The sequence below is a fragment of the Xylaria bambusicola genome, assembly GCF_022495145.1.
Source record: "Xylaria bambusicola strain CBS 139988 unplaced genomic scaffold F5B22scaffold_4, whole genome shotgun sequence".
In the NCBI taxonomy this organism is placed as follows: domain Eukaryota; kingdom Fungi; phylum Ascomycota; class Sordariomycetes; order Xylariales; family Xylariaceae; genus Xylaria; species Xylaria bambusicola.
In genome coordinates this window covers 341,704-366,036 of record NW_025953557.1, presented here as the reverse complement: position 1 = coordinate 366,036, position 24,333 = coordinate 341,704, and the positions used below count along the sequence as shown (strand labels likewise).

Sequence of the window (24,333 nt, the reverse complement as noted above, 5' to 3'; positions counted from 1 at the left end):
TAACTCAGGGGAAAACGGGGAAAGTACTTAGGTACCTAGGTACTTATCTGCTCAGATACTTGATATCTTTATTTGGTTAGCGCCAATGCAACCACTAAACGCGCTGCTTGGGCAGACTTGGGAGAGCGCGTCTCAGACGCGCCGATTTTTGGTCCTCCACGCACCCACCCGGCATCAATTGCACCCCATCCAACATTCGATTACCCCTCAATCCCAAGCCTTAACAGTGTACCAAGTCGGCGTGTGCCTTGCTCTTCTCGAGAATCAATTTCTGAATCACTGAACCTTAGCAGCTGGCCGCCCAGAAGATGGATCGCCAATCTGTGTATTCTGTTTCTGTCTTCCAGAACAGCTCGGGCCCAAATGAGGACACCCGGCTTCAGCTGCAAGAGCAGCTCATCAACTTCATTCTTCAGTTCAGGCACGATAACATCTTCGTATACAGGTATGCCCATCACCTCTGCTCTCACCGTGATTTGTCCTTGGGATTGATGTTAACTCTACATCAGAGACCAGCTGCGCGAAAATGCTCTATTAAAAAAGTTCTATTGCGATGTTAATATTACCGACCTCATCAAATACAACGAAGAACTAGCACATCGTCTGGTAACAGAGCCAGCTGAGATTATCCCACTCGTACGTCAACCTCTCGTATCTTCACTTCACGGTTTCCGTTTACTGACCCGCAATAGTTCGAAAATGCATTAAAAAAATGTACCCACCGAATCGTCTTTCCTCATAACCCAGCCGCCGAGGTTCCAGAACACCAACTACTCCTGCACTCCACCGCTGAAGATGTTTCAATACGTAACTTGGACTCAGAGACCATCGCACGCCTAGTTAGGGTGTCAGGTATTGTGATTGGTGCCTCTGTTATGTCCTCTAAAGCCACCGAACTCAACATCCAATGTCGCAGCTGTTTACACACCCAGGCAGTTCCCATTCTTGGGGGATTCACGGGTGTCACTTTACCGCGCCAATGCGGTAGGCAGCGTGCACCCAACGATCCGGCCGAAAAGTGTCCGCTCGATCCCTATTTTGTTTTGCACGAAAAGTCCCGATTCGTCGACCAACAGATTATCAAACTCCAAGAAGCACCTGACCAGGTGCCTGTCGGAGAACTGCCGAGACATGTCTTGATTTCGGCCGACCGCTACTTGACAAATAGAGTAGTTCCTGGGTCAAGATGCACTATCATGGGTATCTTCTCCATTTACCAGAGCAAAGGTTCGAAAAACTCGTCAACGGGTGGTGCTGTTGCCATTCGAACCCCTTATCTTCGAGCCGTCGGTATTCAAACAGATGTAGACTCAACTGCAAAGGGAAATGCGATTTTCTCGGAAGAAGAGGAGCAGGAGTTTCTTGAGCTCAGCAGGAGACCCGATCTTTACAACGTAATGACCGATTGCATCGCGCCCTCCATTTACGGAAACAGGGATATCAAGAAAGCAATCCTCTGCCTTTTGCTTGGCGGGTCCAAAAAGATTCTTCCGGACGGTATGAAACTCAGAGGTGATATCAACGTTCTGCTTCTTGGTGACCCAGGTACAGCAAAGTCGCAACTATTAAAATTCGTTGAAAAAGCCGCACCCATATCTATCTACACTTCAGGTAAGGGTTCGTCAGCAGCTGGTTTGACCGCCTCGGTTCAACGCGACCAGTCGACCAGAGAGTTCTATCTTGAAGGGGGTGCTATGGTGCTCGCGGACGGCGGTGTTGTATGTATTGATGAGTTCGACAAGATGCGGGACGAGGATCGAGTAGCCATCCACGAAGCTATGGAACAGCAGACAATATCGATCGCCAAGGCGGGAATTACTACAATTCTCAACGCTCGAACGTCGGTTCTCGCTGCCGCCAACCCCATCTTTGGACGATATGATGACATGAAGACACCTGGAGAAAACATTGATTTCCAGACAACAATTTTATCACGATTTGACATGATTTTCATCGTTAAAGATGAGCATACACGCGACAAGGATGAGCGGATAGCAAAGCACGTCATGGGTATCCATATGGGTGGGCGCGGTATTGAAGAGCAGGTAGAAGGCGAGGTACCAGTAGAGAAAATGCGGCGATATCTGTCTTACTGCAAGTCGTAAGTTTAAACCAAATTCTTGTGTACCAAATGAGCCGGAAGCTAACAGGGGTAATCCAGACGTTGCGCGCCTCGTCTTTCCGCCGAGGCTGCCGAAAAGCTCTCTTCACATTTCGTGTCCATCCGCAAGCAAGTGCACGCGTCTGAGATTGAAGCAAACACGCGCTCCAGTATTCCCATCACAGTGCGTCAACTAGAAGCTATTGTACGCATTACCGAGGCGTTAGCTAAACTTACGCTTTCCCCCATCGCAACGGAGCAGCACGTCGACGAGGCTATCCGTCTGTTCCTGTGCAGTACCATGGACGCAGTGAACCAGGGATCCAACCAAGGTAGTCGTGAGCTCAATGAAGAAGTATCGCGCGTCGAAGCCGAGCTGAGGCGCAGACTCCCCATCGGTTGGAGCACAAGTTTGGCGTCGCTGCGCCGCGAGATGGTCGAGGGCAAGGGGTTCAGCGAGCAGAGCCTCAACAGAGCCCTGATGATATTGCAGAGGAGGGACACGATCATGTTCAGAAATCAAGGATCACAGGTTTATCGAAATGGTGCTTAAGGGGTGCGTATTGAGGAGGCTTGTAGGGCAACGTCATTCATGAATAGATGAACAAGTGGACTTGTATGATGTGGAGTGTTTACGTGGAGTTCGGGTCAATTTGTTATAATACCTCTTGTTACGCATTTGGGATGATGACAATAGCATGTCATATAAGGTCGATGAGTTTAGTGCATAAAGACAGTACTTAGAGAGATAATCCAGTTGTGTGCACACGGTGAGTCTGCGCCATTGTCTACGGTTAAGGAGATACAGGATATGTTGGTAGCAAATCTAGTTGAATTCGAAGGTAAGTTAAATCAGAGTACCATGGACGCATGATAGCAAGAGGGGGGGGACATCAATGAGTTTGGAACAGTTTGAAAATTGTCTATATCAGTGGAAGCTACGAGCATGACTAGCGCAAGAAAAATCATTCATTGGTCGCATCAACAGTGTTTGTTTGTATTGTTTCGCCGAGCCTTTTCCCTAAAGATTTGTCGTTCTCTTCCAACATCGTGATCAAGATTGCATGGATCTCCGAGTCTATAATGGGACCATTTAAACGACCGAGATGGTGTTATCGTCGCGAATCGTAGCCACTAAGCCTAGTGTTGCCTCTCCGCCCACGATAGCCGGACCGCGGACGACAACAGCGCCGGTGTAGTTTTCATCCGTAATCTTGTACGAGCCAGTATCACGCAACAATATCTCGGTGCTACTGACAGGGGGGCCGAAATGTGAGCCCTTTCCATTTCCAGAGACGCGGTAGTCATGGAATTGTGTCTGAGCAACGGCGCCTGCGCATGGTGCAGCAGAGAGGGCGTAAATCACTCGCGCACCGGTGAAGATGCGCAGATCGGAAAGCGCGAGTTCAGATAGTAGTGGACTGTTGTTGCCGTCGGCTGGGTGCGCTACGTAAACCAGCCGCAACTTGCCAGGCTCAGTCCCAAGCCGGGGATAGAGGAAATCATTGTACGAAGCGAGGAATGATGCGACGGGCATAACGCCATTCTGGACAAGGCTGCGAGTTTGAATCCAGTGGGAGAGGGACGAGAGGGCAGATGTGACTTTGCCTTTCGTCTCAGCATGGGTCTTGGAGAGCGTCTCTGGTGTTGTAACAATGACAGTTGGTGAGACCCCTTGGGTGGCAAGGGTCAGATCCGGCGAAGCACCTGCTACAGAGTTGAAGGCAACGGAAGCATTGCTATATATAGCGACGAGGGTCAAAACCAGAGCGTACGAGGAAGAAAGTGGCGCCGCAGGAAGGAAGAGGTCAGCTGGCGAGAAGCGTTCCTTTGTCGGGATGGCGACAAGCTGCGCAGAGATGGCTGACACAAGGTTTCCCTGTGTGAAACGCACCATTTCTTCGATCGAGTCGTTCTTAGATACCCAGAACATGACTACGTCAGGTGCAGCAACCTGAGTGTCAACTGAAGGTAGCTCGGCTCCAGCAGTTTGTGGTTGATCGTTCAAAATATCCTGCCACGTAGATACATTCACCTTGCCACCCATGCCTTTGGGGACCTCATTCCAATCGAGATGTTTGCTGCCTTCGTCAACAACCCAGATTAGTTGGCGCAAAGCCGGATAGCTCTTCACCACACTATCGAAAGGGAACGTTCCAGGACATGTGACGACAGTGTCGGCTCCTGATTGCTGGAGCATAGAGATGATAGACGCATCCGACTGGTCGTAAGGCAGGAGGATGGCGGTTATATTATAGAAACTACAGGCGAAGAGCGTAGCAATGTACTCGACCGAGTTGGGCAGATAAATGGCCACCTTCTTTCCGCCCTGAGATGAGATATACTGGCCGACCAGATTGATCTGCCGAGTCACATCCCCTAGACGTTGTTAGTAATTCTAGGCAGGTATCTGTATCTTTAAACTTACCAAGTTTATGTTCGATGACCTTCTCCCGACCCAAGACGGTGAGAATACGACCTTTGCCCTTTGCACCATCACCCTCAGATGACCCCGTGATAGCCTTGCGCCAAACGTCTCTCAAATCACCGTCACGACCCTGCGACCACTTGGAGGCGCCAGCTTCCTTGACATTCAGGCCGCTATTGAGGGGCATGCTGTGAGGCGCGGCGTTTGAGCGGTAGATGGGCGACTCCCCTTCCTGACGCACAGGGGAACCATGACCCTGGCGGGCCAGGAGCATAGGATGAATCTCGGGTTCTACGCGGCTCGTGATGGAATACGTGACGAGAAGGACCAGGAGGGTCACGATGCCGGTGGAATAGACATTCCACTGGCCGACGAGAGAGCTCAGCCCTTCATCGAGCTGTGCCAGGAAGCCGCCGAAACTCATGGTAACGGACAGCAGCAGCAGGTCGCTTTCTAGCTAGGTACAGAGCTATGGGCGCGTGGGAAATCAGAAATACCGCATCGGCGCAAGAGATGAGGAACAGGCTCAGCCTCTGGACGTCGAAAGACGCTGGTTATAGAATCAAGCGGAACCGGCCAGAGAGCTTCGGTGCTTCGGTGCTGACATGGATTCATAAATCCAAATGTGGCCCGCAGGATGCGCTGGATGCGAGCCTAGTATGTACTTACGTGGAGGAGAGAGTACCTACAGTACTCCGTGGTGGGGCTGTGAGTGGAGGGCAGCTTAAAGCTACATGTACTACCTACTTACCTCCTACTTACTTAAGGTCCCTAGGCGAAGGCGTGCTAGCGAAGAGGGGCGGAACTGCCGGACCTCTAATGGGAAAGAAAGGCGTCACGGTACAGGCTGTATTAAGCACTGTATATAGGTATCTGTGCCGATTTTGTACACTACGGCAAGTACCTATTACGTAGGTACATGATATATGTACTCCGTAATGTGAAAGTGGTTGGAACTTCCCAAGCTTGGAATTCAAGGTTGTTTGGTAACTTCCATGCAAGTGCGTATGTACCTGGTACAAAGGTATGTTACAGGTGTCTGTGGTAGGTACGGGGCTACCCATTGATGGGGTCTGATGTAAGTCGTGTACCTAGAAAGTTGGTAAATTTCAATGGTATTTTCTCTTTCTCTCATCTTATATCTTATTCTTCCTCAGATCTTCGGCTTTTCCTTTTTTGTGGCCTTTTTTTCTTTTTCTTTTTATGTCTTAACAAGTTCCAGCATAAAGCTACCTAGGTACCTACTTTGTAGGTGTCGATACCTAAGGTAGCCATAGGACTGAGCCACAAGAAGACTGTGGCTGAAGCTAGAGTACATAGGTACCTAAGTACTGCGTAGGAACGTGGATACTTGCCGACAGTGGATGCTATTGTGGGTCTCTCTTTTCCAGTCGCGACCAAAGAAACCCGTCGCAATCCCCAAAGAAAACAAAGGACACACCTCCAGCAAAAACAACTTGAAGCTTGGTTGAACACCAGGAGCTGCCTTTGCAGCATACCGGCTTTACTAACCCTTAGGTACGAGGCAGCACGTCGACATCTACATATACCTAGTTTGAGGCAATTGTCTGCCAGATTGCAGATAATCCGCAGCCGAGCAAGTCCTCTTCTCCCGCCAGCTCCCGCTCCCAAATAAACAAAGTATCACCAACCCGACACTCTCGCCGCTGTCCATCCTCGCCATATCGGGCCTCAGACACGCACCCTGTGGCCATCCTAATGGCTTCCACCGCTGCCTCTGTGGCTGTCTCCACCCCGACCAAGAAAACTCCCACAAGGACGCCCACCAAGCCTTCTGCTACTCCCGTCACAGATAGCCCAGGCACATGGCGACATCCCCGCATCGAAGAGATCACAAGACGGCAAGAAGCTTCGGCCTTCACTGAGAAGAACGTTAGGCGCATACTAATCAACGTCTCGCTCTTAATCTTTCTATTTCTCCTGTTACCCCTGCTCAAAAAGGCCTTGCCTCCCAGGCGTTCAGTGCCTCAGTATGTCATAATGCTTATGTCGCATAAATTTCATGTAGCGTTGCTAATCTTTTGAATTATAGGGCGTGGACCTGGTTTCAATACATATCATACATCCTTTATTCAGTGCCCCTTGTCAATATTGTTCTTAATTTGGCACCGTTGTTTCTAACCAAAGATGATTGTTCCGACATTCCTCTCACATCAGGCCAACGAAGACTACTAGGCCTTCCTCCCTTAAGTGCGCCGCCGACACCTGGCTCTGAATATAGCACACCACCCCGATATACCCGTACACCATCTGCCTCAGGTTCGGCAAGGAGCCGGCGCAGCTTTTCAGGCTCACCCAAGGTGCCGCGTAGTCCGTCAAATCAAGGAAGCCCTACTCCGGCAGGAAATGGATCAAGCTTCGCATCACCAAGTTACCACCTATTGCAAAAGGCCATGAATGGTGCACGCCATTCCTCGCGCGGGTCAATTGGGTCAATAGGGTCACCAAGCCCTGTGGGGGGTAGTATATCGTCAGGCGTGTTAACCTTCGGCAGCGGTCCTGAAAGCCCTAGTCCAAGCCCAGCAGGGAAGCGAAGTACTGTAGGTCTGAACAGCAAATGGCGCTATGAGAAAGGCATGCATGAGAGGGGCAAGGGTTTCAGAGAGCTAGATGCATAGTCCGTGTATACATGATGAAGGCTGTTCTCTGCGAGTTCGTAGATGAAGCTCTCTGTAGTTTAAAGCAATTGTAACAATAAGGACAGTAATGATGCTGGAAATATGACCAATCCGGCTGACTTCTAGCTTCGTTCAAACACGGCTTGTGAAATTCCAGACTGCTTTGCTTGTTTCTTCATCGCAGAAGCCTAAATGACGAGCGATTAATAACAATGATTCAACTACTTTATTGTCCAGCAAGAGGCAACGTTATGGCACGACTGAACACCTGAATAATATGAGATCCCGCATTAAATCACAGTCGGTTTCGCATGCAACAATAGATGAAGATAATTCAATTGAACTCCAACCACTCTTGGCAAGACCAGGTCTATTGGGCTAATGCCGCGCAGTGTATATGGGCTTTCGACCATTCAGTTTGAAGATGCGGCGTTTAGGAAAAATATTGTGAATACAATCAACGAGGACATCATCTGCGCAATATCAAAAGTCCACATTAAGCAGACGGTTAGCTATAGTAAACAAGTATAACAACATAATACAGTCTAGTTAGAGTCTATATATAACCTCAAGTAAATTTATGTTATACGCGTACAAGCTGAACATACAGTACGCCTTTGCGCTTCGGCTGTAACAAGGGCCATTGCAGGCTGTTTATTATTTTCAGAGATATGCAGACAATATTGGAAATGAGGATTCAATACCTCAGACGTAAGCATAATCGTACCAACGGTAGGTTTCGAACCCTCAAAATTTTCTCGCGCACTAATATCCTGGCTATCCAACAAACCGCTTGAAATATCAAGACCTAGCTTCGCCCATCCTATCAATTGTCACAGCAAACCTAGGCTCTCTCGACAACCCTATTTTCTAATTATTACCCTACTTTAAGCAAGTCATTCCATCACCTGCATTTACCATGCTATCTACAGCATACTGTCCCTTCAGAGCGCCAAAATGGCGCCGCAATCACAGCTTGGGAAATTGCCGCACTACGTGCTCGCTCAAAGCGTCTGGGCGGAAACAAAGCCTTTTACGCGCGCGATGGGTCAACAAACTTTACCGTGTCGGGTGCAACTATGTTATTGCGCTCAGAAATATTACAAGAACTAGCGTTTCAGAATGAATTCACAGAGGAGACGTTTATCGGAAAACACATGAATAGCGGTGACGACTCTTTTATCACGCGATGGGTGCTCTTTCAGCATTTACGTGAAGATAGGAAAGGGGGCCCTAAGTGACGTCTTGGCATGCAAATGGCACCGGAGGCAACTGTTTTCACGGCGTTGATTCCTGATAAGAGATTTGCGGAACAAGTGAAGAGATGGTTGAGAACCGGTCTACGTTTCCGACTTACGTGTCTATTTAGTGATCCTGGATTGAGAAATCTATGGCGGACAACATATATGTGCCGCAAAATGGTGGAGGGAATGTTTAACCCATTCCTCACACTCGTCTGGTACCTCTGTTTCTTCAAAATTCTCTGCACGCATCCTCTTACAGCATTGCTTTTTTCTATGTACTACTTTTACGGGTCATTTAGTAGTTACGTCGCTTTTTGTCGACAATTCCCATATGCGAGAAGAAAGATCTGGGCGGCGATCTTATTAGACCGCTTTGCCCTGGTGTCGGACTGGTATAGCTAGGCCACGCTAGCCCAGGAGAACTGGGCTTCGCGAAAAGGCGTCGATCCTCCCGCGGAAACGGGCGAAACCTGCTCTTATGATGTGAAGTGAGTGAAGTGGCTAGGTGAGTGCTTTGGAAAGGCGAAAACAGTTTGATAGTATTGTGACTGACATGAGATTGCATGAAAAGCCAAATCTGAGGATAAGAGTATGGGTATATAGACCCTAAGGTTTCATGTTTGCCCTGGCATAGTGATATTCTAAGCAAATGTCTTACCAGAATGCATCCTAATGATTATATATACTTAAGGTTGATTTACTTGTATAATTGTTTTAAGCTTATACATCTCTCTAATATGACAAATTAAGGTCTTTATTATTTGTAGGAAGGGGACTACATAGCTTATGTATCAAGAATTTTGGAAATTTGAATAAGTTTCAATGTATAATAGCCTTGCAACTAGCGCTCTCATACACACGACCACACAAATAAAATTCATCGTTGCGGATTAGTTGCACATAACCAGTAAACCCACTGGGATTGATTACTTAGAACCCGCCTTAGATGCAGTTTCTCGAACCTCGTCCTTAGGACTACTTCTCATTAGTAAAGTCTCCCAAAAGCGGCAGAACATATTGATCTACCGGTTGGCAAAGTTTCCGGGATTCTGGTTGTCAGACATATTGATTGTATACAAAGAGTGACCGATAAATATATAATTAATATGTTATATTTTCCGTAGACTGAAGATAGGTGGAGAGTTGCTTGAGCGATTAATAATATTATGTTTGTATTGATGGCTTGGTGTCTAAATCAATTACCGTTCGGAGAAGTTATCGCTAGCTATATATACACACCGAATCTCGCAGTATCTACTCCCAAGGGTAGGTGTGACCACGCGACATAATGTCAGACCCCGGCGATCGTCAATGAGGCAGCACGCATATCTGCTAACTCCTACTCGGCGATGTTAGTGAGCAGTGTGTACCTCGCATTGAGGCTACCGGGTTGGCCCTTCAACACAGCGCATAGCCATCTACCGACGTCATAGAATCCGATATCTAAGGACGCAGGCAATTCCCGGGTGATATGTTCCCCATAGTAGTTCAGGGGGAAATCGAAAATCCGCGCTGATTGGCGAAATTGAGACGTGGTTTTGACTTCAGTATCTAGTGTAATACTCATGCTTTATTTCAATTGCCATCATCATCATCATCTGGGGTGGTGTACTGTCACGTTTCCGGGATCCCATCCGGACATGCTAGTCAGGGGCTAGGCATGATTAGGTAATGCTCTTGCTGCGCTTCATTACTTCAGATCACTTGTTGTTGAGATCGAGGTTAGCGATCAGCCGGCTCGCCCCTAGTCCGAACATAGCTGGTCTACCCTGCCCGACAAATTGACATATCGTGCAGAGACCAGGCATCGCGACGGCTCGGGCATTTCCCCAAGGGATCCTTAACTTTAGACTACTCTCCGTGTTCAGTTAACTAAACTACTTGTCCATCGTTAGGGTGTAGCTAAAGCGACATTTGCCAAATGCCCGATAGTTTTACTATGGTGCCTCAACACTTACTCTGTTTGTTACTCAAGAACTCTAAGTTGCGAGGCATGACATTACTTTCCAGTAAGTTAGTATATAGCCAATGCTAGGAAGAAGGGTGAAAGGTGGGAGAAAGAAACACCGATACATATGCGCGTTGACAGTGTGGAAAGTTAGCCAGTCATGTGAATGATGGGGTTTGACGTTGAGTTAGATGCTCGGGTGGTTATTATACCCTACCTACCATGCCTGTAGCCCGATTCTATCACGTATCAATTAAGCAACTGATCGAAAATGTATCTTGTAATGACTGAGACATTGCGTTGATCTACACATCGCTATTCGTGTAGTGTGCTATTACGCCTAGAGTCGTATAAAAGGTAATTGCAATCATCAAGCACGTCATTAACATAGGGTCTGAATAATCCGATTGGATCATCTACGTCTATGATCTGTGAGTGTCGATGTATCTTCAAATTTTGCGCGATAACCTAGGTTTCTGTACAAAATCGAGATGGGTGATGAGTCACCTAGCTACCATACCCTTTGCAGCCGCTTTATGTCTCTGCTTGAGCACTCCGTGCCCGTGTATATGTTTGATGCATGAATATAGCGTGTCACAAGTCTACTAATTCAACCCAAATAATATTATCATCGTTGACGTTAGGTTAGCTGTACTGACGCACTCCTCGAGCGTTGGGCGCAAGCTGCTCATATGGATACCATTCGGCCTCGACTGAACATACAATCAAGAGAATTGACAAACACACTCATCAGGCATTCACCTTTCCCCAATACCTTTCAACATATTTTTAATTCACACATATAACTCACCATGTCGAAGTCCTCTTACGCCGAGACCGACGACCGACGCGGTCAGCCCGATAATGTTCGTGAAGCTCCTACGGGAGAGTTCAACGACGATTCATATGCATCTAGGCAAAGCAACGAATCTGTGCCCGTTGTTGGCGACCAGACATTCGTCGGAGATCCTATTAGTATCGAAGAGGTTGATTCAGACCAGCAATTGGGTGCGTCTTTCAGAAACGACCGTATTCCACCACGGAAGCTAACATTACATAATAATGTAGCCCGCGATGAGAGAGAGGCGATTGATCGAAACAAAATTATGCAGGATCGGCTACGCGGTGACAAGCCCAACAAGGGCGCATTGAGAGAACTAGGTGGTCAGGAGACGGGCCTCGCAGAGGATGAATAATTGTTAATAACATGCATGCCTGTAATTACCTGTTCAGTATTTAGCGCGCAAGGCTTAACATATTCAATTACCTCTTACTCCTATCATAACCTGGGTTATGAATATTGATTTCTTGCGCACCCTAGTCTTCGTTACGGATAATCGAATTCGATAAGGAGGGTCCTCGTATGATTTTGTAAGAAATGAAATCTGACCCAACCGACAACCTAATCAACGGCAAACGAGACCGAGTTGTGCTAATAGAGCGCGCGTGGGCTACATTCCTGTCCTTGTCCTTTCATGCGGAAATAGTAGTTATCCCGACTGTCACAGTACAGTACTATATAGTGAGTGCAGAGACGTCAAGCCCTCGACTTGATAACTCGTCGTTACCTTTTGGTGGCGTAGTGGCATAGGTACTGCACTCCTTATGTCGTTCCGTGACACCGACTGAGGTGGGTTGGTGAATGTGATCTGAGGAGGTACAAGAACGTTGTATCAACGACCTTGTTTCTATAGTCAATGTTGGCGGTCCCCGTATAATAGAAAATTCTTATAACACAGATTGGAGATGCTAACACGTTCTTAGCTGAGGAGTATGAATGTCTGTCAGTTGCGAGAGCAATAGGCACCTATTTCAATTCGCCGTCTCTTTTCGTTTTATTGTACCCTACCATAACTTTAAGGCCCAGAAGTTGCATTGGCTATTAGATCACGGTTCGGTAATGTCCATTCTGATTGGTAGGAGGTTTGTCCTATTATAACGCGTCTACAGCGAGGATATGCGAGGGGTTGAAGATTGGACGCGTATGGGAGGGTAGTATCGGAATAAAACGAGAACCTTGTCCGCGTTCTGCGTTCAAAACTGATAGGGCAAGTCGAAGCGAAGCTTCTTGAGCTTTCCGGAGTTTAATGTTTTTCCTTTCTTTCGATACCTGTGTAGCATAGAAGTAAGCCAACCAACCACTGCACCATGAAGAGCCTACCCGACGAGAAAGAGGTATATTTGGCTCTGAGGAATGTGTTCGAGGGCCAGAACGCCAAGGTATCAAAACTCAAGACCGTTCGCAAGCTCATCGACGACGCGGTGCCGCTGGACGCGGGTGTGTCGAACCTCACTAATGTGTACGGCATAAGCGTCGTGTCCCGCGTTGCGCAAGCCCTCCTTCAAGACGGCATATTTCTGTCCCTAACCAAAGCCAAGATACGCTTTCCTTACGTTGGTTTCTCACAAGCTCAAGGTGTCGACTGGGAGGTGTTGAGGTCTGAAACTGTAGTGAACGAAGCCGACACTACTGCCGAAGCCGCGCGAGGTGGCTTTGACAACTTTCACAACTTCGCTTCTCAGGTTGATGACTCCGACACGGAGAGTTGTACGTTGGCCACCTTTCTCCTCATGCATATATTGGGACGTTTGCTAATTGTTAATTATGTGTTTAGTTGATATGTGCCCCGATTCTAACTCGTCGTCCGGTAAGGGAGGACGTCCTACTCTCCGGTCACTATCCTCGGTTAATATCCCCCTCCCGACACAGCATCTCATCCTCACCTACGTTCAGCGACTACTAGAGGAAGCATGTTTCGACTTCGGAAGCCGCGCCATTCCGGAAGTGCTGAAAACACGGCAGTGGGATTGCCCCGAAGCGGCCGAGCTTAACCTGTGGGTGCCGTTGCTTCGTCAACGTCAGGGCGAACTCTTCGGTAGCCTGGGGGAGTGTGTGCAGCCTTATGGCAAGCTTCTGGGTTCCCTAGCCGACCTTCGGCATATAGCTGTGCACAGGGTCCGCATCGACGCGCAGAGGCTAGAAATGTTCCTGCTTAATGCGGAGAAGTTCACCGCACTTCTGAAGGACGCTACGCGTCGGGAGGTGTTGGCCAAGCTCCGGCTGAACACCAAGGAGGTGATCGGGAAATTAGAGAGCAATAAACGTATTCTCGCCTGCAGGAGGGCGGAATTGGATCGGGTCAGAGAAATGGGAGTTGCTGAGCTCGAAAGGGAGGAAAGCGAGTATCAGGCCTCTGCCGTCAAAAGCCTGAAGGATGTCCTTGCGCCGTTGGTGACGCTTACTTCGATTATGCCAGTCAACGGGGATGTTATGAGCATGAAGACACACGAGGTAGATGTAACAGAGGATAATAGGCCGGTCGAACCCATCCTCGTCAGTGAGCACGCTGTTGAGTTCCAGCGAGCCAGATCATTGCAAATTGAATAGTTTGTAGGATATTATCGAAGGGCGCGCTTTACTAATAGCGATGAGATTCAGAGGTTCCCTTCTTGAAAGTCTTCGAGAGATGAGTGGTACTAGGCCTATCAACTCTTAAATAAGATAATGAGAAATTTCCAACCTGTCCCTATCCTGTTAATTTATCCGCCTACGAAGAAGAGAGGAACAGCTTTACGGACTCGAACGCCGGTGCCTATATTTGCATGAAGGCTTTCAGTCCTAGTATCAGAAAATTATCTCGAAGCGACTGAATAACCTCATTTGGATAGCTCTGAAATTTCTCAAGGCTATCTTTAATTGGCCATCCTAATATAGGTTGGAGATCTAACACTTGTAGCGTGGATACTATCCGCCGAGGAGAAATTTGCTTAAATAATGTGTTCGATCACACAACTAGGCGTTGCCCTTCGCATGCCATTTCATCGATGCTTTGCTACTGAAGTGAATGAGAGTAACCGTCACTAATTGGAGTCACCCACACCAGAATAAGTAAGTAACTTCTACACTCCAATATGTATTCGAATAGCTTCAATCGCTGGAGAGATAGGAGTAAATGAGTAATAGACGCAGTCAAATTCCTGGATAGGCAACAGGCAAAGCCTTGGAATACAAGATGCTTCAGCCCTAGCTGCGGCGGCCGGTTGAAAGTAGTACAAATATCCCACTATACATGGGTGGTAAAAGTGGCAAAATGAAAGTATAAAGGTATGACCTTGTGAGAGACCCTCTATTGGACCGATTCAGTGAGTCTACCTCCAAGCGTATACAAGATGATACCTATTAAGTGCGATTGGCCACAATCTATACGACCTCTATCCCCATGCAATCCGTCAACACTGGAGACAACAAAAATTATATTACGAGTTACATGCCTCCAAATGCGTAAAAGAATATAGCCTGTAGTTTATACAGCCTGCCACTCTCTCAACAGCTGATTGGAGCAACTTGACTCTTGTCTCGTGGAATAGTTCATCCGGACTTTCTTCCCGGACGGCTAGCGTTGAGCCCTTGCTCCGAGCGAAGCGAATGTATCTCAGCCTTGCTAACACATTCAGCTCCCTCCTATCGTTGACCACAGAGTCTATGTACTCTTTAACAGCGTTAACCAGCCCGAGGCTGAGGAGTCGCAGGTATCTCCTGGTGCCAAGATGCAGACTGGCGAGCCTTGAGAGAGTCGAATTATTACCCACCTGATATGAAACCAATCCCAGTGCTCGTATGTACATAACACAACATTCAGTCATTTTGGTGTCTGGGTCTAGCCTGTAATTTTTCTTGCTACGAGAAGCTTTGTGCAGGCGTGTGCACCTCAGCTGACTGAATCACTGATAATACCTCGATGGAGGCTAAGTATCATTACTGAAAATGTTCTACCAGAATTAGAGGCTTTCTTCTAGATGGAATCTTCCACGTCTTCGCATTAAATCTGAATAAATATATTAGGGTTATACAACCTATTAATGTAAAAGGATGATGATAAGACTACGGTAGCATTGAAAATTCTTCAGCATTTGTTCACATGGTACTAACTTGATCTTTCCAAGCTCACAAAGAAAAGGGCGAGTTTTCATACAGTAGTTACATTCTAATATTTCTATATATATTGGGCGGCCCTGCTAATAATTATGTACTCTCAATGTTAAAACAGCTCGGCTAGCTGTCAAATCCATACGCAGCCGTTCAAGCCGTCAGATGGCCATCCGTATCTTATTTGTGAGGCTAGCATCGATAGCAGCAATAAGACAAGCTCAGTATAATAGTAGAAAATATGCTTCCTCAACCTCGTCATAATGCGTCTCTCCAATTAACGCCAAATCTCTTAATGGCATAAGCCTCGAGAGTTTGCGACCACCTCGTTTGACTAAATGTCAAGATCTGCGGCAGGGTGCTGAGCGTAGTCCATAAGGCCAACAGGACTAGAACAAGCTGCCACGGGATTACGCCCGAAATCAAATTGTTAGCGGGGTCCAGCCCCTTTAGATCACTACTTGTCCAGTTCCCAGGTCCAATGGCCATCATAGCAGATGCAGCCTCTCCAAACAGTTTGTACATGGCAAGTGTCATTCGCTCAGGGGTAATACTTGGGATCTGCAGGGCTCTCGCAAACTGGGAATCTCCCACTTGGCTGATGCGTGGCACGCCGCCGGTGGCTAGATTTGCACCGTAAAAAGCGCTGCAAGTTGTGTCACTACCCGCACCACAAGACGGCGCTCCCAAAACCCCAAGAGATAAGGTAGAGAGAACTTCAAAGACGATTGATTGGATGGCGAAAATACCAGCTTGCTGGAAAAGAGGTATGTTGGTGCCTATCGTGGTCAAATCCTTTGTTCCAGAATCAGCGGCTCGCTTGACGAAGTCTGAGTAGGTCCTGGTAGCCGCGTCGAGGGTGGCATACCCCACGTCAGATTCTACTATGCAGCGGACTCCATATCCCAAGACTGAGCTGTCGTTCAACTGGGTGACCAGGGGATTCGAAGTCATATTTCTGAAACCCTCGTCCGGCTTAAAACCATCAGGTATGGATTGCCAGATAGCGATTTCTAAAGCGCCTTGAATGGGTTGCGTCGTTATGTTTGAAACAGTGGAGTTCACATAGTCTCCATTACCGACCGCTGATATGTCTCGATCGCTAACAACCAGGTACGTAGCATCTATACCAAAGCTTGAGTCCGAGGATGCGAATAGAGGAGTGAGGCCAGCGAATCTGGGGTCGAAGAAATCGGAATTACCCCAAATGGTCGTCCAATTATTCGGGCCCGTGGCATTAAGCATTTTCGTGCCATTCTTTAAGTTTGCGGCCTGACAGGAGATACTAGTCAGAAAACCCCAGGCTCGTCCATAGCTACGTTCTGCAACCGGTGGGCCAGAAAAGACTTTGACAGTACGGTTTTCGACGGGAGTCTCCACGCCCGCAAGGTCTTGCTGATATATGTTCTGAGCGAAGTCTTCGAAGAAGGTGCTGCTAGCGTTTCTTGTGCCTTCGGGGGCGTAAAAGATAGCTGGTGAATTCGGCGTTGTCACTTGACCACTCCGCCAGTTGTTGCTCGCTAGTCCAGAGACAGCAGCGTTTGTGCGTACGTCGAAGGTAGTTTCATTGACTCCGAGGATTGTCACTGGTCGGTGACTAAGCTGAAGGCCAACTCTCTGATCTATAGAGAGACCGGACAGAGGAACAGTGACGGAGAACAGAATGTATGTTCCTGCTAGATACCACCATAAAGGCGCGGGGACTTGCGTGGATGCAGTTCCTCTGCGAATCAGGCAACTATAAATCGGCGAGAAAACGCGGCACCAGCCACTAAAGTTAGCCCAAGCACGATCAAGATGCCACAGGTGCTGTCCCTCATTTGACGGTGCCCATGAGGGATAGTTCAAGAGGATGGCGGCCTCGAACCAGGCCAAAGAGGCTTTAAGCCATTCGAGGATGAAAATGCTCAGGATGAGCCACGCATAGAAGACGATCTTTGCATCGATCTTGTGCTCGGCAACTATTCCATTGAGCTCGTCTCTAAGCAGGTAGTGAAATACTATGAAGATATAGAGCAGAAGTACGAGAACTGGCCATATGATATTTAAAGCGGTGATGGTTTTGCTCCAGCTTGACGTGTGAGATTGCGATGGATTGCTCTGTGATAGGTAGTGACGCGATCGAGAGGTAGCAAGAGGAATGTGTGCATAACCCCCCTCATATGTTACTGCGCTATCGTGTAAGTTCATGTAACCTGTAACAAGACGAAAGTTCTTACTTGCGTCGGTACTGGCGTAAGCGAAGGTCGATTGAGGGTACTTTGTCTGCCCGGTATCCAAGCCTGAGATATCATCTCTTCGTTCGGTCAGCTCGTTGGAATTAGTGAGCCGCCATGGGTCGTATGAAGGCATTTTGGAGTCTAGTAGATATAGAACAATAGAACGTCTGTTCTACATTATCATCAACTGATGTGAAACACCGATTACTTACTTTCACATATATTCATTGCGCTTTCATATTGAAAGATGGTGTCTAAAATTAGAACGCAACTCACCACAAGTTACCAACCACCCCTGTAGAGCTGGGCGGTTGCTGGTTGGTGGCGTCACGGAGTTTCTTTCCTAAACCACTTGCGCCGCGACCTGTCGGAGTAGATTGCTAACCCAAATGCGTTTAAACACCGCGACCCTTACCCTCAACTGAACATCGATATGTACTTGTTTCAAAATTCAGCTAATTTAGCCCTCAAATTCTTGGCTGACTACCCTAGTGTTTTACTGAGGTATATAAGCCTGAGCACCCACCGCGGGGGGGGGGACCAACGCCATTGACGTACTATGTAAATAAAGCCTGTGGCGCATATCATATGCCAATTTGTGGCCTCCTTTATAATCGAGGGTAAGCGGCTAGAGTTATGTGAATCTTGAAGCGTCACTTATGAATACTTAGGCGTTCGCCACAGTGAGCATGAGCTCATTTGAAGCGCTTGCTCTACTTTTGGTACTTCGTTGGGATTACAAATCAACTAAGTAGTGAAGGCCATGTTCTTGTCATACTCATAGTTTCACAGGAACCAGGCTTTGTTTCCCATGCTAGTTGGCTATTTCGAACATATCCGTTGACAAGTGCTATGTCAGACAATGCCGATCAGATCCTGAAATCAGCCAGACATCAGCTTGATGGGCACAGTCAGGGGTTCTCATTATTAATTGGTTGTCGTCTAGTAATTTACTTGCCTCTCAATATTAGTTACCCATCACCAATTCCTCGTCAAGGTTTTCTCAATTACTATCTGCTACAGGTTATTCCACCTAGCAAGTGAGGAAAGGCATACAGGGGACCTATAAAAGAATTCTTATGAACTCCCAGACCGTACACAACACAAGTAAGGGCCAAATCCCATATTCCAGTGTAACCCCATTAGTATAGCGTACCTCATGTCCTCCAGTGTCCAAAGATATCTATCATATCTCAAGCATATGCAATCCAACGCTGAAAATCGGCCAACAACAAGCCTGTAAAGCCCATCGGTATAATGAAAGATACTTGATGGATCCCTTAACCAATATACTAAGACCGACCCGCGCACACTATCATGTATCCTTTGACCAACTGTCCTTCCTTCCGGCTAGTGTGGTTCTCGGCGATAGTTAGACAAGCTCGCCCTTAACTTCAATATCAGTGCCATTATTCATCAATACTAAAGAGCATAGAGCTGGTATAGAATTAGAGCACTATACCTTCATTGGTATTGCAGTTGTGAGCAATGGCCCGCCTTGCAGCCCTCACAGAACCGTTTCTGATGCGGTCCTTTACTCTTGCCTGAATGAGGTGGTTTCTCCTGCTGAATCCCACACCACTTCTTGATCCAATATGCAACTCGCTCGGCGTATGTGTCGTCTAATATTGGTTTGCTGAGGCTGCCACAACTCTTGCAGCGCTGGTGGTAGACCTTTGCGTTATATTCACGTCTGGGGTACATCCGGATTGTGATTGCGATCTGCCTGCTGCTCCATCCATTTGTTACGCATTTTGGATTATGGCATATAAACCGGCCCATAATGGCTGTATCGTGTGACTTGGTACATCCACTGTCTTCGTCATTCCTGTGGAATGTAAATTGGAGGTTGTGCTCTTCGAGTAGTCGAGATACCTCCGAGTGTTTCGAAGAGTGCATGGATGATGTGTCGGGTGGTCTGTATTGTTTCCTGGTCATAGTGATATGACAGCAGCTGCGCCGAGCGCAAAAGGAGTGTACGATCCAAGGAGGAGGATGCAACGAAATGTTTCTTTACTGGTAAGTAGGTAGATAAGAATCATACATCTATCAGTTGGAACTTCAAGGATCGTCGGGGACGTCAAGTGCCTTATACTGCGTTCCTAAATATGCATTAGAAGTAACATACCACGGCTCGAATTGCCTGGCCCGAGACGGATGGTAGCATCTATATGCCAATGAAAAACAACTGTCATTTCGGCTGCGAATCGTTTGCCTGCGCTTCCCCGCGTCTTGACCCGGGATTCTTTTAACTCAATCAGTGCCAGCGCGTGTTGGCGATCCTCTGTACAACACAACTCATATGATGTCAATTTACTTCCCTCGTTCAGGTGGTCCATTCAGCTTCTAACAAGTTGTTCATCGTGAGGCTGATTATGCACGGTCGTCTACAAGAGGAGCTATTTGTGGCTACGGTGGTATCATTGAGCCATGGCGCCTGATTAACCTGATCTCTGGTGGAATGTATACTGAGCACTTGACTTCTTCTGGTGGTAGGATAGTAGTACAATGCAACTGGACGAGAGTGACTCCTTCGAATAGGGAATCCGTATACTACTGTAAGTAGTTAGGATTCTATTGGTAGCCCTATATTATCTTAATAGTAATTATTCTTTTGCTGTGCTTGTATACTCCAAAGCAGCATAGTGAACTAGGTACTTTAATCATAGTTATCACGAGATTTGAGGCAGCATGCTTTGTCATTAATAGGCACCATATCGCCGCTGGTGATGCTGCATCTTTCCGCAGATACATCGCATTAGAGCTTCTCCCCTGCCCATTTAATTATGCTCTGAAAATGAAAATTTGACAAGTGTCCATGTCCAGACATCCTACAGGCAATAATGGCATAAATCTGATTCCCCAAATTCTCCAAGATGGACCCGTGTGACAAAAGTCCCAACAACATTTACAAATCCCACCTCGATTCCATTGGCTAAAACAATGTTAAGTAGCAATACGTGGCGCCAAACGAATATGTCAGTCGAAGTTGATTTGGACATTTGAGTGCAACTAGGGCTTCACCACTCAAGCATTACAGTTTCTACGGAATAGACTCCCCTTCGCAGCAAGCCCATGTTGTCGGTCAAGCAGGTTGTTTTATGGTGTCTCCCACGTCGTTATTACCTCGTTGTGTGCTGTCCATGTCAGGTTACAGTAGTATTACTCTGCAGTATATGGCCGAAGACTAATGACAAGGATGCTATCGTTGAATCATGTTCTAGCAGTTAAACTTCATTATTGGTGAGAGCCGCATTATTACTAACATGGTTGGTAAAGCGAAGACCATCCATCTAATCCAGGTTTGCCAGATGATCTGAATTTGTAGGCCGTAATCGTTATGCACTCTAGCACGTCAGAGTCGAAGGGAGTTTTCCGTGGAATTGGTGTAGCTACTCCTTCGTCAAGAGCAAGCCTCTGTTGTCTCCAATTTAGCATCTTCAGTCTCATACTAAGTCGAGCGCTCCCTTTGAGATACCGTAACATTGTCTAAATTATTGCAAGCCGCCTGGCTTGCAAATCGTCGCTCGGAATAACTTCAGATAGATTTTGACACATATTGCTCTATAGTTTCAGATATGGAGAAGATTTTTGGGGCCCTAAAGGTTGTCGAAATGCATTCTCCGTGTTTCCATTAGGGTAAACATTAAGTATCAGGGCTACAGGATAGATCCGAGCGGCCTCCAATAGGATATCTAGTTCAACTACCTCCCAACAGCTGGGTCCATTACTAATGGTCGTGGGATTCTCAGACTAACATAGTGAGTAGCCATCGGTAAGAGCATATCTAAGGGGCTTTTACACTGGGTCATTAAAATCATTTATATTCAAAATCTGTTCTAGTTTATATGCCTTAGCACCAACAGGTTAAGCAACAGGATCAAAAGATACATTTGAACTGTTCCAATTTCTTATAGCCGAGCCTATCTCTCAAGCACCTTCAACTGGCTCGAGATCATTGGATATGAGCGCCTAATAGCCTGGAGCTGCATCGATGATGAATACCGAAGGGCAATGTTCCGTTGTCCTCGTTTGTCTTATATACGACCGGGAGGGATGTGCCCGTTGAGTATGATACCGTCCTAAGTCATGCCTCTTATGATAAATATAGCCTAACGCCTTTATAATCTGACCCATTCATATCCGAGTACATTAGGGCAATTAGCCAAGGAAAGATGCTTTTGGCGGGAAACAAGGTTGTCATAGGATTTAATTGACATTCAGCAAATAAAATTGGCATAATCCCATGTCTACCCCCAGCGCTTCCAGAACTGCCATATGGGCGCTTTTCTCAATCCATTTTCACGCTTGCTCACCTGATCGCGCCCTTGTATCCGCCAGAAGAAGACAGGTATACCGGTAAGAACAAATGCGACAACGATGAGTGTTTTTAGAGGCTGAGAGAAAACCGCTCTGCTGAGTAGGAATAGGCTGACGCAGCAGAATATTATGGGCGTTGTTATCCAAGTCTTGTAAGGTCTTTCGAGGTGCGGCTCTTTTACTCGAAGTATAATTAACCCTAGGACAGTGAGAAAGTAGAAGGAATACCCTGCCACACCATAGAATGTAAGAAGCTCGCTGAATTCGCCAACCGCCATGTAGGCTGTGGTCAATAGGGTGTTCAATATCAGCGCATTCACTGGTGTAAAGAACAGACCCGTTTCTTCGTCCCCAACCAGATTGCGAAATCGCTTCGAAAGCCACCCATTCCTTCTCGTAGAAATTCTAGGCTCCGTAGAACCAATGCCAATGCGGCCAGCGAAGGAAGGAATGAACCCTTCCTTCGCAGCAGCATATACTAGCCGACTACTAGTAAATGTTGTCGAGTTAAGCGATCCAAAACATGAAGCACTAACGATAAGGGCGAATACTAGTGCGCCTACGGGACCGAATACTTTGCTACCAAATGCGACCGCGACGGTATTACTGCTGTTGAGGATTTCCTTGGGCAGGACAAGAAAATACGAAAAATTGGCGAGAAGATAACCGATAATTACCAGGGGCATGGCTGTGTGTATGACGCGGGGTAGATCGCGGGATGGATTACGAAATTCGCCTACAACATAATTTGTCTAATTTTGCGTTAGCATGTTCGACATAGAAGGCATAATGAGGACTTACATTGTCCCAACCATCATATGCCCAGAGCCCAGCATATAAGGCAACAGCCCAATGACTACCGTCAGTAGTTGTACCCTCAAACCATTGATGGTTCTTCCACTCCGTGTTGGCTTGGCCTGAAAAAGAGAAGCCGGTTAAAGCGACCACAATACCCACAACTGTCACACCAACCAAAGCAATGAATTTGAAGAACATGAGTGCATCGTTGATTCGTGTTCCTAGTCGAGTAGAGACGCAATTCAAGAATGTAACGAAGAGTAGCCCGGCAAAACCAACTCCCTTGCTGATCCAGGGATTTATGTGTTCTGCCTCAGCTCCAATAAAAGCCCGCACCAGGTATTCACCCATGATGATGGCGATAATAGCGGCGCTTCCAGGCTTCAGAACCAGGACAGCAACCCACGTAAAGAGGAAGCCCGCCAGCTCGCCCATAATCTTCGACAAGTACGCTTGCGATCCTCCATTTAGAGGTATCGCGCCACCTAGCTCGGCATAGCTGGCCGCTCCCGTCCACGCCAGCACACCTGCTATTGCCCACACGACCAAAGACGCGCCTGGTGAGCCGACATTGACATTAACCTGGCTTGGGGAGGAGAAAATGCCGGAGCCGATGATTAGACCAACAATCAAACCCAGGCCATTCAGATACGTCAGTGTCTTGTGCTTCTCCAGCGAGGCGCCGCCTAGCCCACCATGGTGCTGTGCGGCCGATGTAGGAGCGCCTAACGGAGCATAGCCGGGAGCCGTCGAAGAGGAGAGGGGGAAGAGGTTCGCGGAGTAGTCGAAGTTTGAGGCGGCGGAGTATGCTCTATCGCGAGCGCCGCCAAGTGTAGGGCGACCAGCGAGATTACCGTCGTCCAAAGGGTCGTCCTGTTCGAGGGAGAACTTGCGTGATGATGATATTGACGCTCTCGAATCCGTTTCAGAGTAAGTATCGGGGCCGTGGCTCGATGAGGCTAAGGAAGCAAGCTCGAGAGAGTCCCGTTCGTTGGGATGAGGGTTCGATGTGTAGTGGTTGGGCATTGCAGTTGCGCTTTGATTCGTATTTGGCAGATTCTATATCCTAAATAGTTCTAGGCGAAGCATCGTCGGTAATAGGTAACCCAATGGATGGAGGTAGTATTCTCGCAAGCTATTGTACAGATGTGAGAATGGAAGACTGCTTCGGTGTCCGGGCGAGTTCGCCGAGCTCGTGGAGTTCTAATGTTGGAGGCGATGGAGGCGAAGGATGGGTCGCATGCGCTCGTGTTTATATGACGGCATTCACCAAGGTCGACAATGAATCGCGACACAAGGCAAGGCCCTAGAGATTAGAACCTGGGAATGTTAACAAGATAGGATAGCTAGTTGCGATGCCTTTGATCGAGATCAATATCAGAAAGTGTGTCTTGTCTGTATGCTGTGAGGGAGAAGAAAACACGACCCAAGAAATCTTGCAATTACTGTTCTATTCTACCTTGAATGCCCAGTTGACATACAAAGCCGATCAGAGGTTGGATGAAGTAAGTTCTTCTTCCAGTGCCAATCAGGTTTGTGGTTAGTCTAGCAGCCGGCTTCTGCAGGTCCCCCTTACAGCGCCTACCAGGTAGGCAGTAGGTACCTATTCTACCTATTCTAGGCTTCAAAATACTGTACTAGCTAGGTACTTAAGTACTTACCGTACATATACTTACAGCGGGTGCCGAGCTACCTAGATACTGAGGGCA

The 24,333-nt window shown here is 47.4% G+C and overlaps 8 protein-coding genes across 8 annotated transcripts; 4 read left to right on the top strand and 4 right to left on the bottom strand.

Annotated features, from left to right (window-relative positions):
• The first annotated feature begins 167 nt into the window (after nt 1-167).
• On the top strand, nt 168-2,924 carry F5B22DRAFT_337457 (MCM2/3/5 family protein). The gene is made up of 4 exons (XM_047970871.1): nt 168-445; nt 510-636; nt 693-2,101; nt 2,162-2,924. Exons 1-4 carry the CDS (start codon nt 309-311, stop codon nt 2,652-2,654), a joined length of 2,166 nt encoding a protein of 721 aa, XP_047834775.1. The 5' UTR covers nt 168-308; the 3' UTR covers nt 2,655-2,924.
• Nucleotides 2,903-5,195, bottom strand: F5B22DRAFT_337453 (uncharacterized protein). The gene is made up of 2 exons (XM_047970870.1): nt 4,530-5,195; nt 2,903-4,480 (listed from the first exon to the last, which is right to left on the bottom strand). Exons 1-2 carry the CDS (start codon nt 4,951-4,953, stop codon nt 3,195-3,197), a joined length of 1,710 nt encoding a protein of 569 aa, XP_047834774.1. The 5' UTR covers nt 4,954-5,195; the 3' UTR covers nt 2,903-3,194.
• Nucleotides 5,196-5,681: 486 nt separating this feature from the next.
• Nucleotides 5,682-7,493, top strand: F5B22DRAFT_589805 (nuclear pore complex component-domain-containing protein). Its single transcript, XM_047973769.1, has 2 exons — nt 5,682-6,520; nt 6,583-7,493. Exons 1-2 carry the CDS (start codon nt 6,249-6,251, stop codon nt 7,166-7,168), a joined length of 858 nt encoding a protein of 285 aa, XP_047834773.1. The 5' UTR covers nt 5,682-6,248; the 3' UTR covers nt 7,169-7,493.
• Nucleotides 7,494-8,221: 728 nt separating this feature from the next.
• Nucleotides 8,222-9,138, top strand: F5B22DRAFT_589803 (uncharacterized protein; the record flags this gene model as incomplete). Its single annotated transcript, XM_047973768.1, has 2 exons — nt 8,222-8,917; nt 8,984-9,138. A coding segment is annotated over exon 1 (392 nt), but the record flags the coding sequence as incomplete, so codon positions are not given.
• Nucleotides 9,139-12,404: 3,266 nt separating this feature from the next.
• On the top strand, nt 12,405-13,851 carry F5B22DRAFT_337410 (uncharacterized protein). The gene is made up of 2 exons (XM_047970869.1): nt 12,405-12,908; nt 12,976-13,851. Exons 1-2 carry the CDS (start codon nt 12,509-12,511, stop codon nt 13,746-13,748), a joined length of 1,173 nt encoding a protein of 390 aa, XP_047834771.1. The 5' UTR covers nt 12,405-12,508; the 3' UTR covers nt 13,749-13,851.
• A 1,505-nt stretch (nt 13,852-15,356) lies between these two features.
• On the bottom strand, nt 15,357-17,639 carry F5B22DRAFT_658241 (uncharacterized protein; the record flags this gene model as incomplete). Its single annotated transcript, XM_047980109.1, has 2 exons — nt 15,357-17,455; nt 17,507-17,639. 2 exons carry the CDS (start codon nt 17,637-17,639, stop codon nt 15,546-15,548), a joined length of 2,043 nt encoding a protein of 680 aa, XP_047834770.1. The 3' UTR covers nt 15,357-15,545.
• Nucleotides 17,640-18,496: 857 nt separating this feature from the next.
• F5B22DRAFT_589798 (zinc-binding domain-containing protein) lies at nt 18,497-20,065 on the bottom strand. The gene is made up of 2 exons (XM_047973767.1): nt 18,969-20,065; nt 18,497-18,893 (listed from the first exon to the last, which is right to left on the bottom strand). Exon 1 carries the CDS (start codon nt 19,442-19,444, stop codon nt 18,971-18,973), a length of 474 nt encoding a protein of 157 aa, XP_047834769.1. The 5' UTR covers nt 19,445-20,065; the 3' UTR covers nt 18,497-18,893; nt 18,969-18,970.
• A 1,247-nt stretch (nt 20,066-21,312) lies between these two features.
• F5B22DRAFT_589796 (amino acid permease-domain-containing protein) lies at nt 21,313-24,114 on the bottom strand. Its single transcript, XM_047973766.1, has 2 exons — nt 22,628-24,114; nt 21,313-22,578 (listed from the first exon to the last, which is right to left on the bottom strand). Exons 1-2 carry the CDS (start codon nt 23,648-23,650, stop codon nt 21,757-21,759), a joined length of 1,845 nt encoding a protein of 614 aa, XP_047834768.1. The 5' UTR covers nt 23,651-24,114; the 3' UTR covers nt 21,313-21,756.
• Between the last annotated feature and the right edge of the window lie 219 nt (nt 24,115-24,333).

What these genes read in the sequence shown, in the direction of transcription:
- F5B22DRAFT_337457 (XM_047970871.1), top strand. Translation starts at nt 309, where the DNA reads ATGGATCGCCAATCTGTGTATTCTGTTTCTGTCTTCCAGAACAGCTCG. An exon ending in CAGCTGAGATTATCCCACTC is followed by an intron (nt 637 to 692) that starts GTACGTCAACCT and finishes GACCCGCAATAG; the next exon opens with TTCGAAAATGCATTAAAAAA. An exon ending in TATCTGTCTTACTGCAAGTC is followed by an intron (nt 2,102 to 2,161) that starts GTAAGTTTAAAC and finishes GGGGTAATCCAG; the next exon opens with ACGTTGCGCGCCTCGTCTTT.
- F5B22DRAFT_337453 (XM_047970870.1), bottom strand. Translation starts at nt 4,953, where the DNA reads ATGAGTTTCGGCGGCTTCCTGGCACAGCTCGATGAAGGGCTGAGCTCT. An exon ending in GGTCATCGAACATAAACTTG is followed by an intron (nt 4,481 to 4,529) that starts GTAAGTTTAAAG and finishes AACAACGTCTAG; the next exon opens with GGGATGTGACTCGGCAGATC.
- F5B22DRAFT_589805 (XM_047973769.1), top strand. Translation starts at nt 6,249, where the DNA reads ATGGCTTCCACCGCTGCCTCTGTGGCTGTCTCCACCCCGACCAAGAAA. An exon ending in CCCAGGCGTTCAGTGCCTCA is followed by an intron (nt 6,521 to 6,582) that starts GTATGTCATAAT and finishes TTTGAATTATAG; the next exon opens with GGCGTGGACCTGGTTTCAAT.
- F5B22DRAFT_337410 (XM_047970869.1), top strand. Translation starts at nt 12,509, where the DNA reads ATGAAGAGCCTACCCGACGAGAAAGAGGTATATTTGGCTCTGAGGAAT. An exon ending in TGACTCCGACACGGAGAGTT is followed by an intron (nt 12,909 to 12,975) that starts GTACGTTGGCCA and finishes TTATGTGTTTAG; the next exon opens with TTGATATGTGCCCCGATTCT.
- F5B22DRAFT_589798 (XM_047973767.1), bottom strand. Translation starts at nt 19,444, where the DNA reads ATGACCAGGAAACAATACAGACCACCCGACACATCATCCATGCACTCT.
- F5B22DRAFT_589796 (XM_047973766.1), bottom strand. Translation starts at nt 23,650, where the DNA reads ATGCCCAACCACTACACATCGAACCCTCATCCCAACGAACGGGACTCT. An exon ending in CATATGATGGTTGGGACAAT is followed by an intron (nt 22,579 to 22,627) that starts GTAAGTCCTCAT and finishes ACGCAAAATTAG; the next exon opens with ACAAATTATGTTGTAGGCGA.